This window comes from Macaca thibetana, chromosome 19, assembly GCF_024542745.1.
Source record: "Macaca thibetana thibetana isolate TM-01 chromosome 19, ASM2454274v1, whole genome shotgun sequence".
NCBI lineage: Eukaryota > Metazoa > Chordata > Mammalia > Primates > Cercopithecidae > Macaca > Macaca thibetana.
This window is the reverse complement of record NC_065596.1, coordinates 38,982,604-39,008,459: the sequence shown is the minus strand read 5'-3', so window position 1 is coordinate 39,008,459 and position 25,856 is coordinate 38,982,604. Positions and strand designations below refer to the sequence as shown.

General features: G+C 56.1%; 1 protein-coding gene across 1 annotated transcript; it reads right to left on the bottom strand.

The window, feature by feature from the left end:
* Positions 1–2,389: 2,389 nt before the first annotated feature.
* WTIP (WT1 interacting protein) lies at positions 2,390–22,433 on the bottom strand. Its single transcript, XM_050768786.1, has 8 exons — positions 21,767–22,433; positions 13,387–13,488; positions 11,260–11,327; positions 11,037–11,099; positions 10,744–10,874; positions 8,879–8,930; positions 7,427–7,495; positions 2,390–3,434 (listed from the first exon to the last, which is right to left on the bottom strand). Exons 1-8 carry the CDS (start codon positions 22,431–22,433, stop codon positions 3,294–3,296), a joined length of 1,293 nt encoding a protein of 430 aa, XP_050624743.1. The 3' UTR covers positions 2,390–3,293.
* Positions 22,434–25,856: the final 3,423 nt, after the last annotated feature.

Below are 25,856 nucleotides of genomic sequence, written 5' to 3'. Positions count from 1 at the left end.
CGCTTGGCCCTGTATGTACCCACTGTGGATCCTTCACTGGGCAACCAGGCTGGGCTTGGACCAGTGCAGGTGGAACTAAGCCAAGACTCTGAAGGCCAGGGCAGGGTCAGCTCCAGCCTCAGCATTCACCCTAAACCAGGCGCTGTAGAAAGGAGCATGAGCCACTAGGCGGGCCCAGGCTGGAGAGCTCACCGCCTAGCAGGGATGGATGGCAGGAGACTTGCCACTCAGACCAGGGAAGGATGACAGGGACCCCAGGCACAGGCGCAGGTGTCAGCAGAGACCACACCACTGGGGGTCCCCTAGAGCAGGTGGGGGGTGGCACTCAGGGTTGGAGGGTCACAGGCCACTGGCATGGCTTAGCCCGGTTCTCACAGGGCATCCTCCATCTCTATAACCATGGAGTCAATGTCACCACTGGGCATGAAATGGAGACGCTGCTGTTGGCAAATGAGCTTGGAGAGCCGGGGCCAAGACTTGTGGGTGTCAAGTGAGGTGTCACAACTGGGGCCTGACTTCACAGTGGCCGAGACGAGAAGGCTGAGGAGGAGGAAACCCGGGAGAGAGTGGCTCCGGCGGAGGGAACTGCAGTGCACACCTCTGGGGGAGGAAGTGGACACCTCCGGGGGAGGAAGTGGAGCAGCAACGCGGGGCCCAGGGACCCAGAGAGAAAGGCAGAGTGTGGCCTAGTGAGGCCACTGCCCTTCGCTTGGCTGTCACCTTTGACAAAGCGGGTTCCTTGGGTGGGGTTGGGGGGACTCCAAGATGTTATGACTCAGGCCAGCTGGCAGGAGCGTGCATGGTGACCGGGATGGAGCAGGGTTCACTGAGGCAACCGCATGGATGTAAGAGCAGGGTCCACCATGGCACACGCAGAGAAAGGGGAGGAGAAGGACTGGGTTGGCAACAAGGAGAAACCCGGCTCAAAGCAGGTTTGAGGGAGAAATCGGAGAGGACAGTTCAGAGAACAGCTTTGCAACTGACCAGTTCAAAGGGAAAGCAGCCCAGGTCAAGCGCAGTAGCTCACGCCTGTAATCCCAACACTCTGGGAGGCCAAGGTGGGCTCGCTTGAGGTCAGGAGCTTGGGACCAACCTGGCCAACATGCTGAAACCCTGTCTCGACTAAAAATACAAAAAGTAAGGCTGGGCACGGGGACTCATGCCTATAATCCCAGAACTTTGGGAGGTCGAGGTGGATGGCTCGCTTGAGGCCAGGAGTTCCAGACCAGTCTGGCCAACATGGTGAAATCCTGACTCTACTAAAAGTACAAAAACTAGCCAGGCATGGTGGCGCATGCTTGTAATTCCAGCTACCTGGGAGGCTGAGGCAGGAGAATTGCTGAATGTGGGAGGCGGAGGTTGCAGTGAGCCAGGATCATGGCACTGCACTGCAGCCTGGGTGACACAGCAAGACTGTCTTAAAAAAAAAAAAAAAATAGCTGGGCGTCATGGTGCACACCTGTAGTCCCAGCTACTCAGGAGGCTGAGACATGAGAATTACTTGGGACAATTAATTGGGAGGCAGAGGTTGCAACAGGCCCAGATCGTGCCAATGCACTCCAGCCTGGGTGACAGTGCAACACTCCGTCTAAAAAATAAAATAAATATATAAATTTTAAAAAGCAGCTCAGCTCGCAGGGAAGAGACAGCCAGCATCGGAGCCTCCATATCTTGACTTTACTCTCTGGCCCCACTGGGATTACCTCCTCCAGGAAGTGGCCCCTGGTCCCGCTGAAAGCCCCACTCTGAGATGCAGCACTGTCCACGCTATGGAAGTCCCTGGTGAAGGATCCCTGACCGTCCCTGTACTTGCCGGCTCAGTCCACCAGGAGGCGCCCGCGCCATGCCTCGGCCCTGCTGGACTCTGGGGCCGCCACTTCCCTGCGGGCGCCTCCTGGTGTTCCCTTGGGCTCGGCCTGTACAGCCCAGCTGGTTCCGGGCGCCTGGCCCAGCCCCGCGGGTGATTCACTGGCCTCGCACCTGAAGGTGGGGGAGGAAGGAGAGAGCAGCAGCCAAGAGGCGGGTCCAGGCTCTCCCAGAAGCCAGCGACTTCAGTCCAAACGTCCCCTGAACCCGCAGAGATTCCACATCAGGACCAGGCTCCCCCACGTCCAGACCCCACATTCCCGTCAGTGTGTCCCAGGGAGCACGGAGGGACCGCCACACTGCATTTCATGGGGCGACTGCCCTCAACACCCCTACACACACAGAACCCCACACTACCCTAAAGTCTGAAAGGCGGACACGCAATCGAGGTTTTAGAGGAATTTATACAAAAGTCCTGAAACCACAAGGTTCTTACCACCTGAAAACCAGCTCCACGACAGACAAATTAGACACTTGTGAGTTTGCTGGAATTTGCTTTAAAAATAACAAGGCTGGTCCAAGATCTTAGAAGAAAATTATATTCTTTTAAAGAAAATGAAAATATCCTCAAGGGAAAAACTTAATTTAAGTCAAATCCTGTCCTTTTGTCTTGGAACCCCGTGCCCCGCGCGCAAACACAGGCTTTCCTGCAGCGCGGCCAGGGCGCCCCCGTCGTCGCTCCTGAGCGATACCCGGGGCTGCAGCCGCACGGGGTATTTTCCTGGGCTGAGCAGGGGAGTGGGGGGTGGGGGGCGCCAAGCTAGGAGCCCTGGAAGAGGGAGCAGGGCAGCAAGTGGGGCCGCAAACACCCATCAAAGTCCCCAGGACCAATTCCCACAGTGACCACGTGGCCACAGGCAGTGCCCTTTGCAGGCCCGCTCCCCAAGGGTGTCATTCCTCACCCCCTCCCGGGACCCCACCTAAGCCAGGCACCCTCCCACCCACCAGCAAGCACTGCGCTAGGAGACGCAGGAACACCCATGTCCCTGCCAGCCCCGCCTTCCAGACCACACCCTGCGTGGGAGCGCCCTTTGCGGGGGGGTGGGGGGTGTCCCCAGGTCCCTGAACAACGGACAGCAGCTCCCGCCCAGGAATGCAGCCGCGTCACCTCGCGCCCCTGACCAGGGCTGGGGCCCTCTCCAGCCTGGTGACCCACGGCCTACTCTGAGGCTGCAGGGCGCAGGGGGCCTCCAAGTGGAAAGCTGGTGATGGGGTGGGTGGGAGGCAGGGCCCGCAGGGAAGTGACTTGAGCAGGCACAGACGGTGAATAAATAGAAGCTTCCACGCGGGGGTCCGGCCCCTGCAGACAGCAGCTCGGTGGGAAAGTGGGATTAGAGGGAGCTCCCCCGACACTGACCGGGGCCACCCACGCAGACCCTCCCTCCACACCCACACCCACCCCGGCCCTGGGACGGGTTTTCCCCTGCTCAGAGCTCAGTGACGTGCACAGTGGGTGAGGGAACAGGCCCAGGTTGGAGGCGCCGCAGGTGGCAACGACGACACAGCAGGTGGCCCGCCAGGGGGTAGCAGCGGCGTCCCTCCTCCCCGCTCAGCTGCAGCCCGCAGTCCTAGGGAAGAACACAGCCCCCCAGCCCCAGAGTCAGCAGACAAGCGCACATCATAAGTCATGAGGCGGGACGGGGAGAACCGAAGGGCGGGGCAGAGCCGCAGGGGACCGCATAACAACATAAAGACTCTTCCGCCCGGCACTGGCGCTCACACCTGCAATCCCAGCACTTTGGGAGGCTGAGGCGGCTGGATCACCGCCTCGGTCGGAGTTCGAGACCAGCCTAGCCAACATGGTGAAACCCTGTCTCTACTAAAAACACAAAATTAGCCGAGCATAGTGGCACATGCCTGTAATCCCAGCTACTTGGGAGGCTGAGGCTGAAGAATCGCTTGAACCCGGGAGGTGGAGGTTGCAGAGAGCAGAGGGCCTGACATTGCATTCCAGCCTGAGTGACAACAGCAAAACTCTGTCTCAAAAAAAAAAAAAAAAAAAAAAACTCTTCTTCTGCCAGAGGGGGGATAGGAAGCCCGGTGTGGAGCACTGGGGACTGGAGCTGCCTCTCAGGCATCCAAGAGGAAGTCACTGGATATAAGTCAGACTATGGGGAGAGGACTAGGCAGTCAACGTGGGTGTCAGCATAAAAACCTGATGGTTTGGGTGTGTTTTGTTTATTCGTTTGTTGTTTATTGTTTGTTTGAGACAGGGTCTCTCACTGTCGCCCAGGCTGGAATGCAGTGTCTGGATCCCGGCTCACTGCAGCCTCGAGCTCCAGGGCTCAAGTGATCCTCCCACCTCAGCCTCCTGAGTAGCTGGGACCACCGGCGCACCCCGCCACACCCTGTGAATTTTGCTTATTTTTTGTAGTGATAGGGTTTCACGTTGCTCAAGCTGGTCTAGAACTCCTGACCTCAAGCTATCCTTCGCCTCAGCCTCCCAAAATGCTGGGATTACAGGCATGAGCCACTGTGCCTGGCCTGTTTTTTATTAGACAAGGTCTCACTCTGTCACCTAGGCTGGAGTGCAGTGGTGCGATCTCAGCTCACTGCAGCCTCAAACTTCTGGGCTCAAGCAATCCTCCCACCTCAGCCTCCCAAGTAGCTGGGACTACAGACACGTGCCACCATGCCTGGATAATTTTTGTCCCTTCTATTTTGTAGAGATGGCATCTTGCCATGCTGATCTGGCTGATCTTGAACCCTTGGCTTCATAACCATCCTCCCATCTCAGCCTCCCAAAGTGCTGGGATTGCAGGTGTGAGCCACTGCGCCCAGCCAAACGTGATGGTTTTTAAATACAAAACAGCAGACCACCTCTTCCAGGGAGTGCAGACCACTGGAAAAGAGAAGAGGGCAAGCAGCAGAACCTTCCATGAGGAGGTAGGAAGAGAAGAGGCCTGGGCTGGGGAGATTCCAGGAGAAACGAAAGTGAAGAAAACCAAAACCCGGCAGCCCCAAGGGCAAAGTGAAGCAAGTGCAGGGAGAGGAGGGAGTGGCCCTGTGCTCCAAGCTGCTGGGGGGCCCGGAAGGAAGTGTCCACCAGTTCCCGCCACACAGGGGTCCCTGGAGCAGAGCGGAGGGAGGAATGCCACCCCCAGGTGGTCTGAAGAGGCAGTGGTGAGTAGACCTGGAGACACCAGGGGAAGCAGGGGGCTGGCTTCACGTCCCTTATCTCACTGTTTTTACCTTTGCGAGCTTGGGGCTGGAATGCTGGCAGCTTTGCCCCGTTATCCAGAGCCCCTGACACCACCACCTGGCCCGCCCTGCGTGGGGAAGGGAGCTGGACTGCCACAGTGGCACCACCTCACTCCTTTCCCTGGTCTCTCGCCTGTCCTACCACAGGCCACCGGCTGGGCCTTGCACACCAGGCCAGGGAGGAGTGCGGGGTCCCAGAGGTATCAATCCCCATCCAGCAGCCTCATCGCAGCACAGCAGCACCACCAGCCGCCTGCCCTGCTCTGACTCTCAGGGTGGACCTTTGGCTGTGCTCGGTACTGGACAATCCCCAGGCAGCACAGTCCACAGGACAGCCCAGCAGGTAGAGGGATGCGGAGGTCCTGTTAGTGCTGGAGGGGAGCCCTGGCCCCTCTGCAGACTATCTGTTCCTCGTCCTCCCTCCTGGGTCCCCTGGCACGATCAGTGCTCCCATGGGGCCACTCGCCAGCACCCAGGAGACCTTGTCACCCAAGGGGATCCCTGATTGCTACTGCAGATTCCCGCTGCCACTTGCTCTGCTCTTGCTGGGGCGCGGTCGCCGGCAGCCTCCTGGTTCTCCTGCCCAGGCCTCCTCGGCCTCCCTCTGTGGCCACTTCGCCTGTGTGTGTCCTTAAGTGGTGGTGCTCCTTGAGCTATCCTGACCCCCACTCCTTCTTTTCCAACTCACCCTGGAAGACCCCATATGCTCCCTGGCTTCAGCTGCCGTCCCTGCATCCATCACGGGACCCTTGCTTCCCGCCAGAACAGAGGAACAGAAATTGGATTTCCCCTGCCACCTTCAACAACGAGAACAACAGGCTAAAGAGATGACAGTGACTCTCAGACCCCGGACAACAGACCAGGGAGGCCCATCATCTCTCAGAGAGGGGAAACCCAGCAGGTACACCCCACACCGCCCAACTGACCGCCTGGAGACTGCTCCGGCTGCCCAGGGGAGCCCCGTGGTCTCCTTGAGTTGAGAATCTGGGGAGGCCAAGGCAACTGGAATTCCCAGGGCCAAGATTCAGAGAAGGTGGTCTGGTGCGGTGGCTCACGCCTGTAATCCCAGCACTTTGGGAGGCCAAGGTGGGTGGATCGCTTGAAGTCAGAAGCTTGAAACCAGCCAGCACAGCCAACATGGTAAAACCCTGACTCTACTAAAAACACAAAAACTAGCTGGGCATGGTGGCGGGCGCCTGTAGTCCCAACTACTCGGGAGGGTGAGGCAGGAGAATTGCTTGAACCCAGGAGGCAGAGCTTGCAGTGAGCTGAGATGGCGCCACTGCACTCCAGCCTGGGCAACAGAGTGAGACTCATTTCAAAAAAAAAGAAAAAGATTCAGAGGAGAGAGCGCCACACATCAGTGACCCCAAATTCCCACAGCTGTCTGCAGGGTCGTTGAACCCCCGCCCACTTACAGGTCTACTGGACATCTCCAGCTACCAAAAATGAGAGCGTCTCAGCCCCTCTTCCCCCGCCCTCACTCTCTGCCGGGGTTCTCATGAATACCTCCCAATCCCCAACCCTCAACCCCCCACATCCAGACACTCAGCAAATCCAGTCCTTTCTATGGCCTGACCATCACTTCCCTGAACCCCGGCCCCCAACCCTGACCCCTCCAGCTGCTCAGGGAGCACCTACCTTCACTCCCTCCCCCAATTCACTCTCTGCAGGGCAGGAAACAGAACGGGGTAGACGCCATAAAATAGGTGAGGCCATCGTGGTGGCTCACGTTGTGGTCCCAGCACTTTGGGAGGCCAAGGCAGGTGGATCGCTTGAGCCCAGGAGTTTACCCCATCTCTAACTGAAAATAACAAAATTAGCTGAATGTGATGGCACAAGCCTGTGGTGGTAACCACTCAGGAGGCTGAGGTAAGAAGATAGCTTGAGCCCAGAAGGTTGAGGCTCCAGTCTGGGCAACAGAGTGAGATCTTGTTTCCAATATATATAAACAAAAAAAAAAATTTTTTTTTGACACAGAGTCCCACTCTTGTTGCCCCGGCTGGAGTGCAATGGCATGATCTTGGCTCACTGCAACCTCTGCCTCCTGGGTTCAAGTGATTCTCCTACCTCAGCCTCCCGAGTAGCTGGGACTACAGGCGCCTGCCACCACGCCTGGCTAATTTTTGTATTTTTAGTAGAGACAGGGTTTCACCGTGTTGGCCAGGCTGGTCTCAAACTCCTGATCTCAGTTGATCCGCCCACCTCGGCCTCCCAAAGTGCTGGGATTATAGGTGTGAACCACCACACCCGGCAAAACTGAAATTTTGATAAGGTGAGCCCACAGGACACCCGGAGAGGAGAGCCGCGTGGAAGGAGGCCCACCCCAGCTGCCCGCCTCCTGGGGGCCCAGGCTCACCTCACAGTGGTAACATGCCACGTGGTAGTCTCTGTCCATGGACACCACACGGATGGTTGTCTCACAGCCCTGGAGGAAGAGACGGAGTTCACACATGATGAGCATGCGGGGACTGGAGGCAAAATGCAGGAGTGTACACTTCCACATACCATGCTCCTGTCCCAGCTGAGGTGCATGCCCGCCCCAGAGAGCACAGCCACGATGCTTCTGTGGGGCGGGACAGGCACCAGCAGGTGCATACACACAGACACACATGGGCCTCAGGCATCCTCTGTGGCCACAGCCCGCAGCACACACAAAGGCCCACAAGAGGGTCATGTGGGTGTCAATGGATATGGACATTATTTTCACCTCATTGCTTCTTTTTTTCTTTTTTCTTTTTTTTTATTGAGACAGTCTTGCTTTGTTGCCCAGGCTAGAGTGCAGTGGCGCGATCTTGGCTCACTGCCAGTTCTACCTCCCAGGTTCACGCCATTCTCCTGCCTCAGCCTCCCGAGTAGCTGGGACTATAGGCACCCGTCACCACACCTGGCTAATTTTTTCTATTTTTAGTACAGACGAGGTTTCACTGTGTTAGCCAGGATGATCTCGATCTCCTGACTTCGTGATCCACCCACCTCAGCCTCCCAAAATGCTGGGATTACAGGCGTGAGCCACCGCGCCCAGTCTTTTTTTTTTTTTTTTTTTTTTTTCCAGAGATAGAGTCTCTCTCTGTTGCCCATGCTGGAGTGCAGTGGTGCAATCACGGCTCACTGCGGCCTCAAACTCCTGGGCTCAAGCAATCCTCCTGCCTTAGCCTCCCAAGTAGCTGGGACTACAGGCAGGCACAACCATACCCAGCTAATCTGTTATTTCTTTGCAGAGATGGGGTCTCACTAGGCGGCCCAGGCTGGTCTCAAACTCCTGGCTTCAAGCAATCATCCCACCTCGCCCTCCCAAAGTGCTGGATTACAGGCGTGGGCTGCTATGCCTGGCCTGTTTTCACTTCCTTGGAGTCTCAAAAGGGCACTGCCAGTCCTGCTTCGCCAGGCACACCAGCCTGGGACAGAGCCAGCACTGTGGGAAGACCCCAGGCCAGAAGAGCTGCAGCACCCACAGGGGGCTCCCACACAGACCACGTCCATCTCTCATCTGCTCCCCCAGCACCCCCACCTCAGCCTGCAGAGCGGAGAAGACCCAGGGAACAGCCCTTCCGTCAATGGAGAGTGGAGCGGAGGCTGGCAGTGGGGCAGCCAAGCAGCAGGGCCCACCACCTTCCTCCACCTCGTGCGAGGAGACAGCTGTACCCTACATGCACAAGCACGACACACACCCCTCAGTCCTGAAGGACCTGCAGAGAAGCACCTGCTCATCCCTCCCACTGTGGCCCAAGACCTGGGCTAGACCCAGGCTGGACAGGGCAGCAGCCGGCTGGGCCAGGCACCTGATCATCTCTGGGTGAGTGGCTCCTACCTGTGCAGGGAGGATAGGACGGGCACAGGAGGCGCATTTTGGTGCAAAAACCCTAGAGAAATAAAGGAAACCAGAAGTGATCAGCTGAGTGACCAGAGGCCAAGGGCACAAGGACAGGGGCACCCACAGGAATCCCCGGATGTGGCCCAAGAGGCCGTGTCTCCCTGTGTGCACACCTCGGGGCAGACAAGGAACAGCTTCCGCCGCGCCTTCCCGTACTGGCCTCTTCATTTTTTTTTTTTTAAACAGAAATGGGGTCTCGCTATATTGCCCAGGCTGGTCTCAAACTCCTGGGTTGAAGCAATCCAGGATTGCTTGGCCTCCCAAAGTGCTGGGATTACAGGCATGAGCCACCACGCCCGGTCCTGGCCTCTTATCTGACTGCCCATTTCATCTCCACCCAATCACCTCCTCCAGGATGGCTTCAGGTTCTGCTCTGCCATCCACCCCCATGTTTCCTGTGAGTTCCCTTCTCCTTAATGTCCAGGTCTGGGGCACCGCTAGCTAGGACCACTGTGAGACCCGGCTTCACTCTGAGTACCAGGGACCTCTGCCCAGGACTCCAATCCCATGCAAGGCCCTGCTCAGAACCAGAGCTCCCAGGAATAAACCTGGAGTCACAGTAGGAGGAAACAGATCGGGGATCAGACAGGCAGGAGGAGGGGGCTGCAGAGACCCCAATCCCCTGCCCCAGCCGGAAGAGGCCTGGCCTGGCAGGGAATGGAGGGGAGGAGCGGGAGAGACGGTAGATACTGCAGCCAGGAGGGTCCCCTGTGCCAGGAGTAGAGAAGCACACAGGCTACGACAGGGAGAGAAGAGGGAAGGAAAAGACAGCTGGTGGCCGGACCACCGGGAGAGGGGATGCAGGCAGAGACGGGAGAGGGGACGCAGGCAGAGACGGGAGAGGGGACGCAGGCAGAGACGGGAGAGGGGATGCAGGCAGAGACGGGAGAGGGGACGCAGGCAGAGACGGGAGAGGGGACGCAGGCAGAGACGGGAGAGGGGACGCAGGCAGAGACGGGAGAGGGGACGCAGGCAGAGACGGGAGAGGGGACGCAGGCAGAGACGGGAGAGGGGACGCAGGCAGAGACGGGAGAGGGGACGCAGGCAGAGACGGGAGGGGGACGCAGGCAGAGACGGGAGAGGGGACGCAGGCAGAGACGGGGGAGAGGGGACGCAGGCAGAGACGGGAGAGGGGACGCAGGCAGAGACGGGAGAGGGGACGCAGGCAGAGACGGGAGAGGGGACGCAGGCAGAGACGGGAGAGGGGAGCAGGCAGAGACGGGAGAGGGGACGCAGGCAGAGACGGAGAGGGGACGCAGGCAGAGACGGGAGAGGGGACGCAGGCAGAGACGGGAGAGGGGATGCAGGCAGAGGCGGGAGAGGGGATGCAGGCAGAGGCGGGAGAGGGGATGCAGGCAGAGGCGGGAGAGGGGATGCAGGCAGAGGCGGGAGAGGGGATGCAGGCAGAGGCGGGAGAGAGGGGATGCAGGCAGAGGCGGGAGAGGGGATGCAGGCAGAGGCGGGAGAGGGGATGCAGGCAGAGGCGGGAGAGGGGATGCAGGCAGAGGCGGGAGAGGGGATGCAGGCAGAGGCGGGAGAGGGGATGCAGGCAGAGGCGGGAGAGGGGATGCAGGCAGAGACGGGAGAGGGGACGCAGGCAGAGACGGGAGAGGGGATGCAGGCAGAGACGGGAGAGGGGATGCAGGCAGAGACACATGCCTTACCCAAGCCTGGGTGCACAAGGGGAGGCAGAAGGCAAAAGGCCAAGAATGAAGGGCAGTCAGTCTGGTAGGAAAAATGCTTCCAGGGGAGCCAGAGAGGACAGCCCGAGTCCCGCCTGCGCCACAGTGCCAGCCACTCACGTGTGATAGTCTCGCACGCAGTAGATGTTGTTCTCCACGTCCACGGTGAAGGGAACCCCGTCCAGGCATTCATTGCACACGGAGCACCGGAAGCAGCCTGGGTGGTAGGACTTGCCCAGGGCCTGCAGGATCTGTGGGCGGGGCAGAGGGGTCAGCGCGGGCAGGAGGCTCAGCGCCGCCCTGGGAGAGGCTCTGGCTCTGAACCCCTGGCAGGTCTGGAGCAGGGGAGAAGGTGGGGTCCTTAGATTCCACCCATGTCAGAAGGGCTCCAGGAGGCTGGGGCAGGGGCTCACCATCTCCATGATGAGATGTCCACACACGCTGCACTTGTCGGCCGTCTGCTGGAACCCGGAGTACTGGGAGGGGACACAGGATCCAGGACACGTTGTGTGACAAAGGGGCACTCGCGGCCCAGTTAACACCTGCCTCCTGGCCTCAGGTCTCCACTCGAGTCAGAATGAGGATCGCTGCCCCAGTTCCCACCCCTGGCACCGCCGGGGCACAGCTTGGACTCACCAGGAAGTCCTCCTGGCAGTACACTTTCTCGCCCACGTTGTAGAACGCCTTCCCACGGAGTCGTCTCCCTGCAAGGACAAGGGTTGAGAGGGGTCCCTGGAATGCTGGAGACCAGGGATGGAGCTGCGCTTCCAGCTCTCAGCACCCTCCTCCAACAGATGAGACACTGGGTTATGGGTGGTTTTCTAGGTTGTTGTTGTTATAATAACAAAATTTCAGAAAAAAATTAAAGAGAACATACTGTCGATAGAATTACTGCAAAAGGTTGCCAAACCAAATATATGAAGAAATATTTTACTAATGTAAATACATGTGTTGGTTAATAAACACATTCACTTTAAGATCAGTTGAACTCAGAGCAAATTTTCGAGAATGAATCTTTTTTTTTTTTTTTTGAGACAGAGTCTCACTGTGTTGCCCAGGCTGGAGTGCAGTGGCACGATCTTGGCTCACTGCAGCCTCCGCCTCCTGGGTTCAAGCGATTCTCCTGACTCAGTCTCCCAAGTAGCTGGGACTACAGGGGCCCACCACCACGCCTGGCTAATTTTTTTTTTTTTTTTAGTAGAGACGGGGTTTCACGGTGTTATCCAGGATGGTCTCCATCTCCTGACCTCGTGATCCACCCGCCTCTGCCTCCCAAAGTGCTGGATTACAGGCGTGTGCCACCACGCCCGGCCTATCCAATGCATTTTTATATTCTAGCAACAAACAATTGGAAAATAAACTCACAAGTTTTTTTTTTTTTTTTTTTTTTTTTTTTGAGATAAGGTCTCACCATCACCTGGGGGCTGGAGTGCAGTGGTGCAGTCATAGTTCACTGCAGCTCTGACCTCCAGGACTCAAGGCATCCACCCATCTCAGCTCCCTGACTAGCTGGGACTATAGGCACACACTACCATACCCAGCTACTTTTTCTTTTCTTTTACTTTTTTCTTTTTTTTTTTTTTTTTTGCTATGGAGTTTAGCTCTTGTTGCCCAGGAGAGGTGGCTCACACCTGTAATCCCAGCACTGTGGGAGGCTGAGGCAGGCGGATCACGAGGTCAGGAAAGAGAGACCATCCTGGCCAACATGTGAAATCCCATCTCACTAAAAAAATACAAAAATTAGCTGGGAGTGGTGGCGCGTGCCTGTAATCCTAGCTACTCGGGAGGCTGAGGCAGGAGAATCGCTTGAACCAGGGAGACGGAGGTTGCAGTGAGCTGAGATTACACCACTACACTCCAGCCTGGCAACAGAGTGAGACTCTGTCTCAAAAAAAAAAAAAAAGAAAAAAAAAAAAAAAGTTATAAAACGTGCAAATAAATAAAAGATGTCTGATTAAGGCAAGGTCTGGAAGAACAGTGGGCAAATCAAGAGTGGAGATTTCTTAGGGTGGTTAGATTATAGTTCCTTTTTTTCTTTTTGTAACTTTGTCTAGGTTAAACTATAACACTTAGAGTTTATGTTGGGTGTAAAATTGTGGCCAAAAATAAATTATAGGCCAGGCGCAGTGGCTCACACCTGTATGCCCGGCACTTTGAGAAGCTGAAGTAGGCGGATCACTTGAGCTCAAGAGTTTGAGACCAGCCTGGTCAACGTGGTAAAACCCCATCTCTACTTAAAAATACAAAAAAAAAAAAAAATTAGCCGAGCATGGTGGCACATGTGCCTGTAATCCCAGCTACTCGGGAGGCTGAGGCAGGAAAATCTCTCGAACCCAGGAGGCAGGAGCTGCCGTGAGCCGAGATCACTCCACTGCATTCCAGCCAGGGCAACAGAGTAAGACTCTGTCTCAACAACAACAACAAAAATAGATTGCAGGAAAAAGAAATATTAGTCGTATGTCCAGACAGGCAGAAGGTCCTTCATGGGATTCTGATGCTGCTTCCAGGCAGCTGGGTGACATCAGTGCCCTGTGTGGCACAGAGGCTCCACAGCTGACGACCGGGGGCAGCCCTGTCCTACCGCCAGCGAAAGGCTCCTCAGTGGTCCCACGCCTCCTCCCCAGACAGAGTCCTCCACAGCCCCGCCTGGGCCAGAGGCGGCTGGTCCATCTGCCTGGACTCAGGTGCAAGGGGGTTTGAGGGGAATGGGGGTGACGTGGAGGGTCCCCTTCACAGAGCTACCCGGGGCACGAGGTTACCTACCACACGAGTCGCAGGTGAAGCAGTCGGTGTGATAAAGACTCCCCATTGCCTGGCACGCCTGCTGGGCTCCGTAGATGCCAAGCCCACACTTGATGCAAATGCCTAGGAGAGGAGAGGCAGGAGAGAGCAAGAGTTAGTGCAACAGCCTATACCACCCAATGGACACCAGGGGTTAGCGCCACAGCCTACACCACACCAACGGACTCCCTGTCTTGACACCGCCCACCCGCCTGACCTTGGGGATGCTAACTTTCCTAGGCCAACATCACTCGATTACTGATGACTGACATGGGCACCATCAGAGTGGCCACGACCCAGGGATTGCCGCTGCTGCTGTCTGAGGATTCAAGGGCTTGGCCAAGCACCTAGTGCAGAGTCGGAGCTAATCAAAACTGTCCATCACAACTGTTCTAATAGATTCTTTTGGTTTTTGATTTATAAATAGGGACAGAGTCTCACTATGTTGCCCAGGCTGGTCTCAAACTCCTGGGTTAAAGCGATCCTCCTGCCTTGGCCTCCAAACGTGCTGGGATTACAGGCATGAACCACTGCACCCAAACAGTTTTAGGCCTTTTAAATGTTTTGGCGGGGGAGGGAGACAGGAGTTCGATCTGTCCAACAGGCTGGAGTGCAGTGGTGCAATCACAGCTCACTGCAGCCTCAACCTCCTAGGCTCAAGCAGTCCTCCGGCCTCAGCCTCCCAAGTAGGTGGGACTTCCAGCACATGCCATCACACACGGCTAATTTTCTTTTTCTTTTGTGGAGACAGGGTCTTGCTATGTTGCCCAGTTGCCCAGGGTGCGCTCAAGCAATTCCTGGGCTCAAGCGATCCTCCTGCCTGGACTTCCCAAAGTGCTGCAATTACAAGCGTGGGCCACCACACCCAGCCTATCATGGTATCTTTATACCTAGACAGTTGTTAGCCCTTTCACCTATGGCCTGCTCTTGGACTGAGGGAGAATCCTTCCTACTGTTTGTGAACCAAATCCTGTTCTTCAACATGTTTTGTGACCCAGACACAATAATGAAGACCACACGGGCACTCCGGGGCAGTCACCACCCCTCTGCAGCCACTCTCTCCTTCTCTGTACCCCACGGTCCACTTATTCTCTTGGTCAGTCAGCACACAGATGAGTCACATGCCCCTAAGGTCAGGCACCACTCAGTCTGCAATGCACCCGGTCCCTACCCTCAAGAATCCTGCATCGAGTGGAGGAGGGCAAATAACATCAGGCAGAGACGAGTGCTACAGCAAAAAATAAGGCTGATCAACAAAATGCTTGGATGCAAGATTTCTTTTTTTTTTTTTTTTTAAGATGGAGTCTCACTCTGTCACCCAGGCTGGAATGCAGTGGCACAATCTCGGCTCACTGCAACCTCCACCTCCCGGGTTCAAGCGATTCTCCTGCCTCAGTCTCCCGAGTAGCTGAGATTACAGGCGCCCGCCACCACACCTGGCTAATTTTTTTTTACTTTTAGTAGAGACAGGGTTTTACCATGTTGGCCAGGCTGGTCATGAACTCCTGACCTCAGGTGACTCACCCGCTTTGGCCTCCCAAAGTGCTGGGATTATGGGTGTGAGCCACTGCTCCCAGCCTTTTTTTTTTTTTTTTTTTTTAAAGACAGAGTCTCACTCTGTTGCCCAGGCTGGAGTGCAGTGGTGCAATCATGGCTCACTGCAGCCTTGACATCCTGGGCTCAAGCAATCCTCCCACCTCGGCCTACCAAGAAGCTGAGACCACAGGCAAATACTGCTATGTCCGGCCAAGGATGTGTGATTTTTAAACCGGGGATTCACAGAAGCCTCACTCACAAGGTGATATTTGAGCAAAGGCCTGAAGGAAATAAGGAAGTGGGCTGGGTGCAGTGGCTCACACCTGTAATCCCAGCACTTTGGGAGGCCGAAGCGGGAGGATCACTTGAGCCTAAGAGTTCCAGACCAGCCTGGGTAACACAGTAAGACCTTTATTTCTACAAAAAATTTTTAAAATATCCAGGCATGGTGGCGTGCACCTGTGGTCCCAGTTACTCAGGAGTCTGAGGCAGGAGGATGGCTTGAGCCTGGGAGTTTGAGGCTGCAGTGAGCTATGATCATGCCACTGCACTCCAGCCTGGGTGACAGAGTGAGATGTCTCCAAAAAAAGAAGCCGACGCAGTGGCTCATGCCTGTAATCCCAGCACTTTGGGAGGCCGAGACGGGTGGATCACGAGGTCAGGAGCTCAAGACCAGCCTGGCCAAGATGGTGAAACCCCGTCTACTAAAAATACAAAAATTAGCCGGGCGTGGTGGCAGGCACCTGTAATCCCAGCTACTCAGGAGGCTGAGGCAGGAGAATCACTTGAACCTGGGGGGCGGAGGTTGTAGTGAGCTGAGATCGTGCCACTGCACTCCAGCCTGGGTGACAGAGTGAAACTCCGCCTCAAAAAAAAAAAAAAAAGCAGACAGACATGAGGGCTGCTGTGCAGGTGCCTGCGATCAGTGGATGGAATCAGGGACCACACCTGTGTACTCAGCATGCAGCGGGGAAGGTGGAAAGCAGAGGGGTGACCAGCAACCCCAGGGCCCAGCCTGGCTCCAGCCTCAGGGCACTCCCTGGCCAGCCCTCCTGGAAACCCAGACAGTAAGCAGGCAGCCCACTCATCTCATGTCCCCTTTACAGGGTCACCCAGGGTCTCCCATGCCACACAGCACATGAAGATGGCCCTCCACCTGCCCTCTGGACCATAAATCTTCTGCCAGCTCCAGACCATGCTGCCCTCCCCCAACCCTCTTGCTTTCTCCTTACATCTCTTTCCTTACATAACCTCCTCTCCCTCCTCCACCAGCCGCCCCATTCCCTACCTTCCCTCAGTCAACAAAGAGAGCATGGCCCACACTTGGTCACCTCCTAGCCGTGCCCATCTATGGACTTTCCATTCTGATCTTGCTAGTGGGTGACACCCCCTCCTCTCTGGTGTCCAGGATTCAGCCTGCACCCAGCTTTCCAGGTCTTCATCTCCCTTCCCTGCTTTCCTGGGTACCCCCTGCTCTGCCCAGGGCCTCCCACGCCTCACTCTCACTGGGCAGAGAGAAGACCAGTCCAGATGCCTTCAGGACCAGGCAGGGGCCGGGCACAGTGGCTCACATCTGTAATCCCAGCATTTTGGGAGGCTGAGGTGGGTCGACCACTTGAGGCCAGGAGTTTGAGACCAGCCTGGCCAACGTGGTGAAACCTCGTCTCTACTAAAAATATAAAAATTAGCCGGGCGTGGTGGTGCACACCGTAATCCCAGCTGCCTGGGAGGCTGAGGTGGGAGAATGGCTTGAATCTGGGAGGCGGAGGTTGCAGTGAGATCATACCACTGCACTCCAGCCTGGGTGACAGAGCAAGACTCCGTCTCAAAAAAAAAAAAAAAAGCAGGCAGGGACCAGGCTTGGTGGCTCATGCCTGCAATCTCAGCACTTTGGGAGTCTGAGACAGGAGGATCACTTGAGGTCAGGAGTTCAGGCTGCAGTGAGCTGTGATCGCACCACTGCACTCCAGCCTGGGCAACAGAGCTAGATCCTGTCTCTAAAAAAAAAAAAAAAAAAAAAGAAAGAAACAAAGGGAAAGGGCCAATGAAAAGAGGAGAACTGAAGGTGCAGGAGGTGTAGGTTGGTGATGGAAGGATCCTTGTCCTCTCAGACGGCAGGAGAGTGAGACCCACATGGACTGGAGTACCTACAGGGGAGTGGCAGGATGCTGGTGGAGACAGACTGCAACTGGTGACCTCAAGATTCCAAGCGAAGTTGGAAGCAAACATAGGGGTCCAAGGAGGGAGGAAGGTTGTTGAGAGAATAAGAGAGGAAACCGACAAAGGCGGCTGGGCACGGTGGCTCACGCCTGTAATTCCAGCTCTTTGGGAGGTCGAGGCAGATGGATCACCTGAGGTCGGGAGCTCAAGACCAGACTGGCCAATATGGTGAAACCCCCGTCTCTATTAAAAATACAAAAAATTAGCCAGGCGTGGTGGCGGGTGCCTGTAATCCCAGCTACTTGGAAGGCTGAGCCAGGAGAATCGCTTGAACCCGGGAGGCGGAGGTTGCCGCGAGCTGAGATCTCGCCATTGCGCTCTAGCCTGGACAACAAGAGCAAAACTCTGTCTCAAAAAAAAAAAAAAAAAAAAAAAAAAAACTGACAAAGACTTAGGGTGTCAGTGGTGCCAGGAAGACCTGTGTGGTGAGGACAACAAACCTCTCACGGTCCTGAGGGCTTCCTCAGAGCCCTTCCCAGCCTGGTATACTGGCCGCAGAGGGGGTCGAAGCATGGGCCCAGAGTCGGGGTTCTGCTGGGCAGACGGCGATTACAGGAATGAGAGGAACTGCTGAGAAGCAGGCTGGGGTTACCACTAAGGACTGCTGGAGTGAAGGGGAAACAGGGTGTGGCCCTGAGAGTGGGTGGCTGAAGAGAAGGCAGGGAGGTCACCAAAGTTGAAGAGGTTCCGGAAGCCCGAGGCTGTTGGCTGGCTAGTGGCAGCGGAACTTGGGGAGGGGAGAGGGGAAAGTTCCAAAGACATCAGTGAATGGCAAAGAGCAACCAAGAGGTCAGCTGGTACCAGGGCCAAGGACAGGAAGGGATGAGGGGTTGGACAGAGAAAAAAAAAAAATGCTCTGGCCAGGCGTAGTGGCTCCCGCCTATAATCCCAACACTGGGAAGCCAAAGAGGGAGGGTCGCTTGAATCCAGAAGTTCAAGACCAGCCTGGGCAACAAAGCAAGATCTCATCTCTACATAAAAATAAAAAAATTTAGCCGAGCATGGTGATGCGCACCTGTGGTCTCAGCTACTCAGGAGGCTGAAGCAGGAGGATCGCTTGAGCCCAGGAGTTCAAGGCTGCAATGAGCGCTGGTCTCACCACTGCACTCCAGCCTGGGTGACAGGGTAAGACCCAGTCTCTAAAAATAAATCAATAAATAAATAATTTAATTTAAAACAAAAAAGCCACACTCTGACGACAAGGTTTATCAGAGATCACTTGAGCTTATGCTACCTGCAGATTTCCTTTTGTAAACTGCTATATTATTCTGGTTGAACTCTATGAAACTGCCACATTTGTAGCTCAACAAAGTCAAATATCATCAGAACCATATAGTTCAAACAAATAGTTGCCCATATTTTTTAAAATCAGGAAAGTGGGCCGGGCATAGTGGCTCATGCCTGTAATCCCAGCACTTTGAGAGGCCAAGATGGATGGATCCCCTGAGGTCAGGAACTCAAGACAAGCCTGGCCAACATGGTGAAACCTCATCTCTACTAAAAGTACAAAAATTAGCCGGGCATGGAGGTACACAGTACCTGTAATCCCAGCTACTGGGGAGGTGAAGCCAGGACAATCACTTGAACCCGGGAGGTGGAGGTTGCAGTGAGCTGAGATCGCACCAGTGCATTCCAGCCTGGGTGACAAACCGAGACTCCGTCTCAAAAAAGTTTAAAAAAATAAAATAAACAAAATCAGGAAAGTATTACCAAATCTCAATTTCTAGCTTTTCTTGAAAACAAAATAAAAAAGGTCTATCATCACTCCTCTAACCCTCTCACAGCGCTACAACAGCCTGATCTGAGCAGCTCTTTTTTTTTTTTTTTTTTTTTTTTTTGGAGACAGAGTCTCACTCTGTCACCCAGGCTGGAGTGCAGTGGCACGATCTTGGCTCACTGCAAGCTCCACCTCCCAGGTTCACGCCATTCTCCTGCCTTAGCCTCCCAAGTAGCTGGGACTACAGGTGCCCGCTACCATGCCCAGCTAATTTTTTGTATTTTTAGTAGACACAGGGTTTCACTATGTCAGCCAGGATGGTCTCAATCTCCTGACCTTGTGATCCGCCCGCCTCGGTCTCCCGAAGTGCTGGGATTACAGGTGTGAGCCACCATGCCTGGCCCCCTTTTTTTTTTTTTTAAAGACAGGATCTCTCTCTGTCACCCAGGTCAGAGTGCAGTGGCACGATCATAGCTTATTGCAGCCTGGAACTCCTGGGTCCAAGTGATCCTCCCACCTCAGCCTCCCAAGTAGTTGAGAACACAGGTGGGTGCCACCATGCCCAGCTGATTTTTAAAATTTTTTGTAGAGACAAGGTCTCACTATGTGGCCCACACGGTCTTAAACTACTGGGCTCAAGCAATCCTCCCATCGCAGCCTCTCAAAGTGCTGGGATTACAGGTGTGAGCCACCACACCCGGCCTAGCAGCTCCTCCTTAGAAAACAAATGTGCTACCACACCCTATCGTCTTGTACCATCTCCACATTGCCTGCCAGGGACCTCAGCCACCCCTATATCATGCAAAGATTCAGGGGTGTCTACAGAACACACCCCCACTTGGGTTCTTCAGTACATAGGGGCTGGGAAATGGGTACTCTCCCCTGCAGAGGGCACTGGGAAGCATGCCCTTCAAAAAGTCAGCCCCAGCCTCTGTTCCTGGCACCTGTCTGGCTCGTGAGACGACAGCTCCTGGCACATCTCCCTGCTCCCAGGCCATCCAACAGCCGCCACAAGACCTGCCCCGCCACAAAGTCTCACCATGACCTCACAGATGGGAGGCGCTCTCCGTCCCAAAGCAGGAGCACCTCCTCTTAGCCCACACATGCACTCGACCACCTGAGCCCTTTGGGCTGCAACCCCTGGGGGAAGCGCAGGGCAATCCCTCATCCCACCTGGCCTCCGCTGTTCATTCTTCCTTCTCTCTGGAATGCCCCCACCTGGCCCCTCACTGACAGCCTCCTCACCCCTCAAGATCCAGTTCAGGGCCGGGTGCAATGGCTCACGCCTGTAATCCCAACATTTTGGGAGGATGAGGCAGGCGGATCATGAGGTCAGGAGATCAAGACCATCCTGGTCAACATGGTGAAACCCCGTCTCTACAAAAAATACAAAAATTAGCTGGGCGTGGTGGCGTATGCCTGTAATCCCAGCCACTGGGGAGGCTGAGGTGGGAGAATCGCTTGAACCAGGGAGTCGGAGGTTGCAGTGAGCCAAGATCTCACCACTGCACTCCAGCCTGGTGAAAGAGCGAGATTCCATCTCAAAAAATAAATAAATAAATAAATAAATAAATAAATATCCAGTTTAGGGCAGCCATGAGCTACTGACACCATCGAATGCTCAAAGACACAAACCCCAGGACAGCTGCAGTCCCAGGCATGCTGACCATCCATCCACCAAGCCAGATGCTTAATACAGAAGGCAGGTTGGGAAGTTCTCTCCCCAGGCCCCACAGTATACCTCTGCCCCGCTCACAATCTCACCTGAAGAGCTGTCCCAAGAACTAGAGATCAGGGGGCCTGGGCCACACTGGGAAGTGGAGGCTGTCAGGCTGCTGGGCTTTGCAGACGCACCTACAGCAGGATTCCTTTAGGAAACATCCTATGTCCACAGCACAGTCCGGGCGAGGGCAGCCACGTGTGACTGGCATGATTTCCCTCTCCCCCAAAGTGGGCTTTTCTTCCCTCACACAGTCGCCCTCTCCCGCCGCTACCATCACCAAAGCCTGGGTCAGGAGGTGTCCGGTGGTACCTGGGCCACTCCACTTCCCGGTTGCTGTCCACACCCATACCGTGGCGGGGCAGACGAGGAAGCACCCCTTTCTGCTGATCACGAAGCATGAAAGGATCAGACAGGATGAGAGCGCCAAGTGTAAAGAAAAGATCAGGCCGGGAGCACTGGCTCAAGCCTATAATCCCAGCACCTTGGGAGGCCGAGGAGGGCGGATTGCTTGAGCCCAGGAGTTTAAGACCAGCCTGGGCAACATAGGGAGACTTCGTCTCTTAAAACAAAACAAAAAAAAAAAAAAAAAAAAAAAAAGAAAAGAAAAAAAAAAAAAAAAAGCTGGGCGTGGTGGTGTGCACCTGAGTCCCAGCATCTCGGGAGGCTGAAGCGAGAGGATCCCTTGAGCCTGAGAGGCGGAGGCTACAGTGAGCCGAGATCGCGCCGCTGCACTTCAGTCTGGGCGACAGAGGAAGACCCTCTCTCAAAATAAATAAATTAATAAATAATAATAATAAAGAAAGAAAGAAAGAATAAGATAAAAAAAAAGGGAGAAGAAAAAAGTATCAGAAAATGGCTCAGTGTGCCCATGAACCTGACTTGCCGGTTAATTTAGGCACCGCGCATCAACTCACTCGGCCAGAACCCCTCGTGTGGTGGAGCACCCAGAAGCAGTAGCGAAGCCGTTGCTGGGGATCCAGGCGCACTCACCTTCTGCGCTCCCCAGTGCCCGGGAGACGCACCTTCCTCGTCCCAACCCCGTGTACCGCCGCACCCCCAGCCAGTCCCGTGATCTCCTCCGCTGATCTGGCCGCCTACTCGAGGCCATCCCGGAACCCCGGACCCAAGCCGCGCGCGCAGGGAACTGCCCGGCCGAGCTCGCTCACCGAAGTAGTCCCGTGCCGTGCGCGCCTCGAGCGCCCGCTCCAGCTCCCGGGTAAGCGCCTCCAGCCGCCGCTCGGCCGCGCTTGGGCCGCCCTCCCGGCCCGGGGGCAGCGGGAGCGCAGGCAGCGGGAAGGGGGCTGGCCCCGCAGGCTCCGGGGAGCGAGCGGGCGCGGGGCAGGCGCCGGGCGGGAGGAGGTCAGCATAGGCGCCGGCCGAGCCCCGGGAGCCGAGGCTGGACACGCTGGAGCGGGCGCTACCCACGGACGGCGGCCCGGGGCCGGGGCGCGGGTCCGAGCGGCCGGAGCGCGGGCTGCCGTGGCGCTGGTCGTAGCCCAGGCTGATGCCGCTGGAACGGGCGCTGCCGCCGCCGCCGCCGCCGTCGGACCCCGCCAGGCTGGCCCGTGGGCTGCCCGCAGGCTGCGCGCTGACCTCCGGGGCCGCCGCGCGCCGGGGACCCCGCTCCCCGCGGCTCAGTCCGTCCGCCCCGGCCTCGGGGCCGCCGCCGCCCTTCCCTCTGCGGCCCAGCGCGGGCGCCGCCTCGTCTCCAGGCCCAGGCCGCGGTCCCCGCCGCCCCCGACCCGGAGAGCAGCCCCCGGGCTCCAGCTCCCGCAGGGCCAGCCCGGCCAGGAGCAGGGCCGCCTCGTCCGCGGCCGCCCGGGAGCGCTGCATGGCCCGGCCCGCCGGCCCTGGCGCGTCACCTCCGCCTCCGCTTCCCGCCGCCGCTCCGGCCGGGCCGCCGCATCGTCCGCCCGAAGCCCGGAGCCCGCCCCGGGACCCCTGGGCGCGGGGCGGGGCGGGGCCGGCGCCGGGCCGGGGTCGCTCCGGCGGCCACGCGTGGGCCGGGGGACGCTGCGCCCTACTCGGCGGCGCGCGCGGCGGAGGAATGTGCGCTCCCAGACGCCGGGCCGCGCCCCCTCCTCGCCGCGGCCTCGCGGGGGGCGGAGGGACTCCTTTGCGGGGGCAGGAATGCGAGGAAGGAGACGGCGCTGCGGCCTCTGGAATGTGGGGGGAGTGGCGGCGGCCGTGCTGCGCCGGGATCTCGGAGGGGCGTGGAGGCCGAGCCAGGACGCAGGGGCGGGCGGCGGAGGCGCCGCGGGGAGAGCCCAGGGTCCGCGGGGCGCCCGGGCCGTCGGGCCGTTTGGAAAAGCTCGGATTTCCGCAGGCTGAGCTGGAGGCAGCTGGCGCCATCCGGCCTGGAGAGATCCAAGCAGTCGACAGCGTTCCCCACATCCCGCCCCATCTCCTTTCCCTGCGCCGCCTCGCTCTCTGGCGCTGCAGGGCCGACCCAGCTCAGCTTGGAGCCCAAGGCGCTGCGCCTGTCCCACGCCCGGGAACACTGTGCGCCTCGCGCAGATGCGTCCCCACGACCCCCTGCCTGGCCCGGGGCCATGTGTCCGCGCACGGGCCTCTGGAGCCCCCGTCTGACTGCTGGGGAAGGCGCCCAGAGCTAGGAGCGGGTTGGTTGCGGACTGGTCCTCGCGCTGGGTCGCTTTGCCCAGGTCCCCAAGGCCAGGCCAGAAGCAGGCCTCAAGCTCAGAGCCGGTCGGCGGCGAACCTCCCCTGTGGTCATCACAGGCAGTCCCCGTGAAATGTGGGGACTCCTCCCTTTTCCAGCACCTGCACCTACTGTGGTGGGTGAGGCTTCGAGGGGAGGTCCTGGAACCGGCGGAGCCATGGGGGCCACATAGGTGGGGAATTGAGAGGTGACTAGGGCTTCATGCCCAAGGACACAGCTAATATCCCTTGTACAAGTCACACGGCTATAGGGAAGAAAACCAAACCGTTATCTGTCAGGGCCTGATGGATCCAGGAAAAGTGTTGCGTGAAAGAGTACTGTTTCCAGGCCTCTGCTCAGAGATTTTCGGGAAGGCGCCTACAGTGGCTCAGCGCGCAGGGAGCCCGCATCGGGAACTGTCCCAGCCAGATGGCCCAGGGCAGTGTGGCCTCAACACAACTGAGCACCTGCTGGGCCGCTGACCCCAGCACCTTACCATAGCCTGTCGCTCTGTCCCCCAGGCTGGAGTACAGTGGTGTGATCACAGCTCACAGTGATGCCACACACCCCCGAGTTTCGACCTCCTGGGCTCAAGCAATCCTCCCACCTCAGCCTCCTGAGTACTTAGGAGTACAGGCGCACACCACCACACAAAATGCTGAGATTACAGGCATGAGCCTCCATGCGGGGTCTAGAAGCCAGCATTTGGGAGAGTAAATACCCAGGGAAGCCACGGCATGAAAAATGGTCTACCTTTCTAATGAGAAAGGAAAAGCCAGTTCATATCGCATTTCACAGATTGCATTATCTACTATTTAAAAAGGACAATATTGGCAGGACTGTGGTGAAACAGTTGCACATATGCTACTGGTATGAGTGCAAATTGGTATATCCTTTTGGGGAGAGCAGTTTGGTGGTGTCAACACCCGCACAAACGAACACGAACACTTAGAAGCAGTAATACTGCTTCTAAAAATCTGTTCAAGGGAAGTTATCCAAAATGCAGACAATAATCCAATCACAACCGTGTCGTATAATCCCAACATCATTTAGGTAATCTACAGAGCTCCCCAACCTTTTTGGCACCAAGGACTGGTTTTGTGGAAGACAATTTTTCCACAGACAGAGATGGGTAGGGTGGGAATGGTTTCAGGATGATTCAAGGGCATTGTATTTATTGTGCACTTTATTTCTATTATTATTACATTGTAATATATAATGAAATAATTATACAACTCACCATACCATAGGAACAGTGGGAGCCCTGAGCTTGTTTTCCTGCAACTAGATGGGGGTGATGGAAGACAGTGACAAATCATCAGGCATTAGATTCTCATAAGGAGTGCACAGCCTAGATCCCCCGCATGCGAAGTTCACAATAGGCTTCGTGCTCCTGTGAGAATAGAGGTGAAACCCAGGTGGTAATGCTCCCTCGCCCTCTGCTCACCTCCTGCTGTGTGGCCCAGTTCCTAACAGGCCGTGGTATACCAGTCTGTGGCCCAGGGATTGGGCCCCTGATCTATTCTGTCCTAGGATCTCCAGCCTTCTGAAAAGACGCTCAAAGGGAGCTCTCTGCATTTAAAGGCAGCTGTTGAGCTGAGTGTGATGTAATCCCAGTGCTTTGAGAGGCCAGTATAGGAGGATCACTTAAGGCCAAGAGTTCAAGACCAGCCTGGGCAACGTAATGATATTCCATCTCTACAAAACATTAAAAATTAGCTGCTAATGGTGGCACATGCCTGTAGTCCCAGGTAGTTTGGGAGGCTGAAGTGAGAGGATGCTTGAGCCCAGGAGGTCAAGGCTACAGTGAGCAGTGATGGCATCACTGCACTTCAGCCTAGATGACAGCACAAGATTCATCTCTACAATAAAAAATAAAAAATTAAACTGGTGCGGTGATGGGCACTTGTAGTTCAGCTATTCGGGAGACAGGCGGGAGGATTACTTGAAACCAGGAGTCTGAGGTTACAGTTAGCTATAACTGTGCCACCACACTCCGGCCTGAGTGACAGAGCAAGACCCGGTCTCTACAAAAACAGTAAACAAAGGCAGTTTAATTAAACTGTTCTGGCTGGGCACGGTGGCTCACTCCTATAATCCCAGCACACTGGGAGGCTGGGACGGGCGGATCACTTGATCTCAGGAGTTCGAGACCAGCCTGGCCAACATAACGAAACCCTGTCTCTATTAAAATAAAAATACAAAAATTAGCTGGGTGTAGTGGTGCACACCTGTAATCCTAGCAACTTGGGAGGCTGAGGCACAAGAATCGCTTGAACCCAGGAGGCAGAGGTTGCAGTGAGCCAAGATCACACCACTGCACTCCAGCCTGAGCAACAGAGCAATACCCTGCTCCAAAATAATAATAATAATAATAAGTAACTGTTCTTTCCCCACCTGCCCACTTAGAGCTTTCAAGATTTAAACTATATTCACATCCAGGGTCAGCTAAAACCTGTTACTTGCTCTACTAGTAATTAATGACAACAACAAAACCCAGAAACAACCTAAAATGTTCGATATTCACCATTAGAATAGTTTAAGTACTTCCTTGAAGTGGGAAATACATTAAGCAGTTAGTTATATTCAAAAGATTT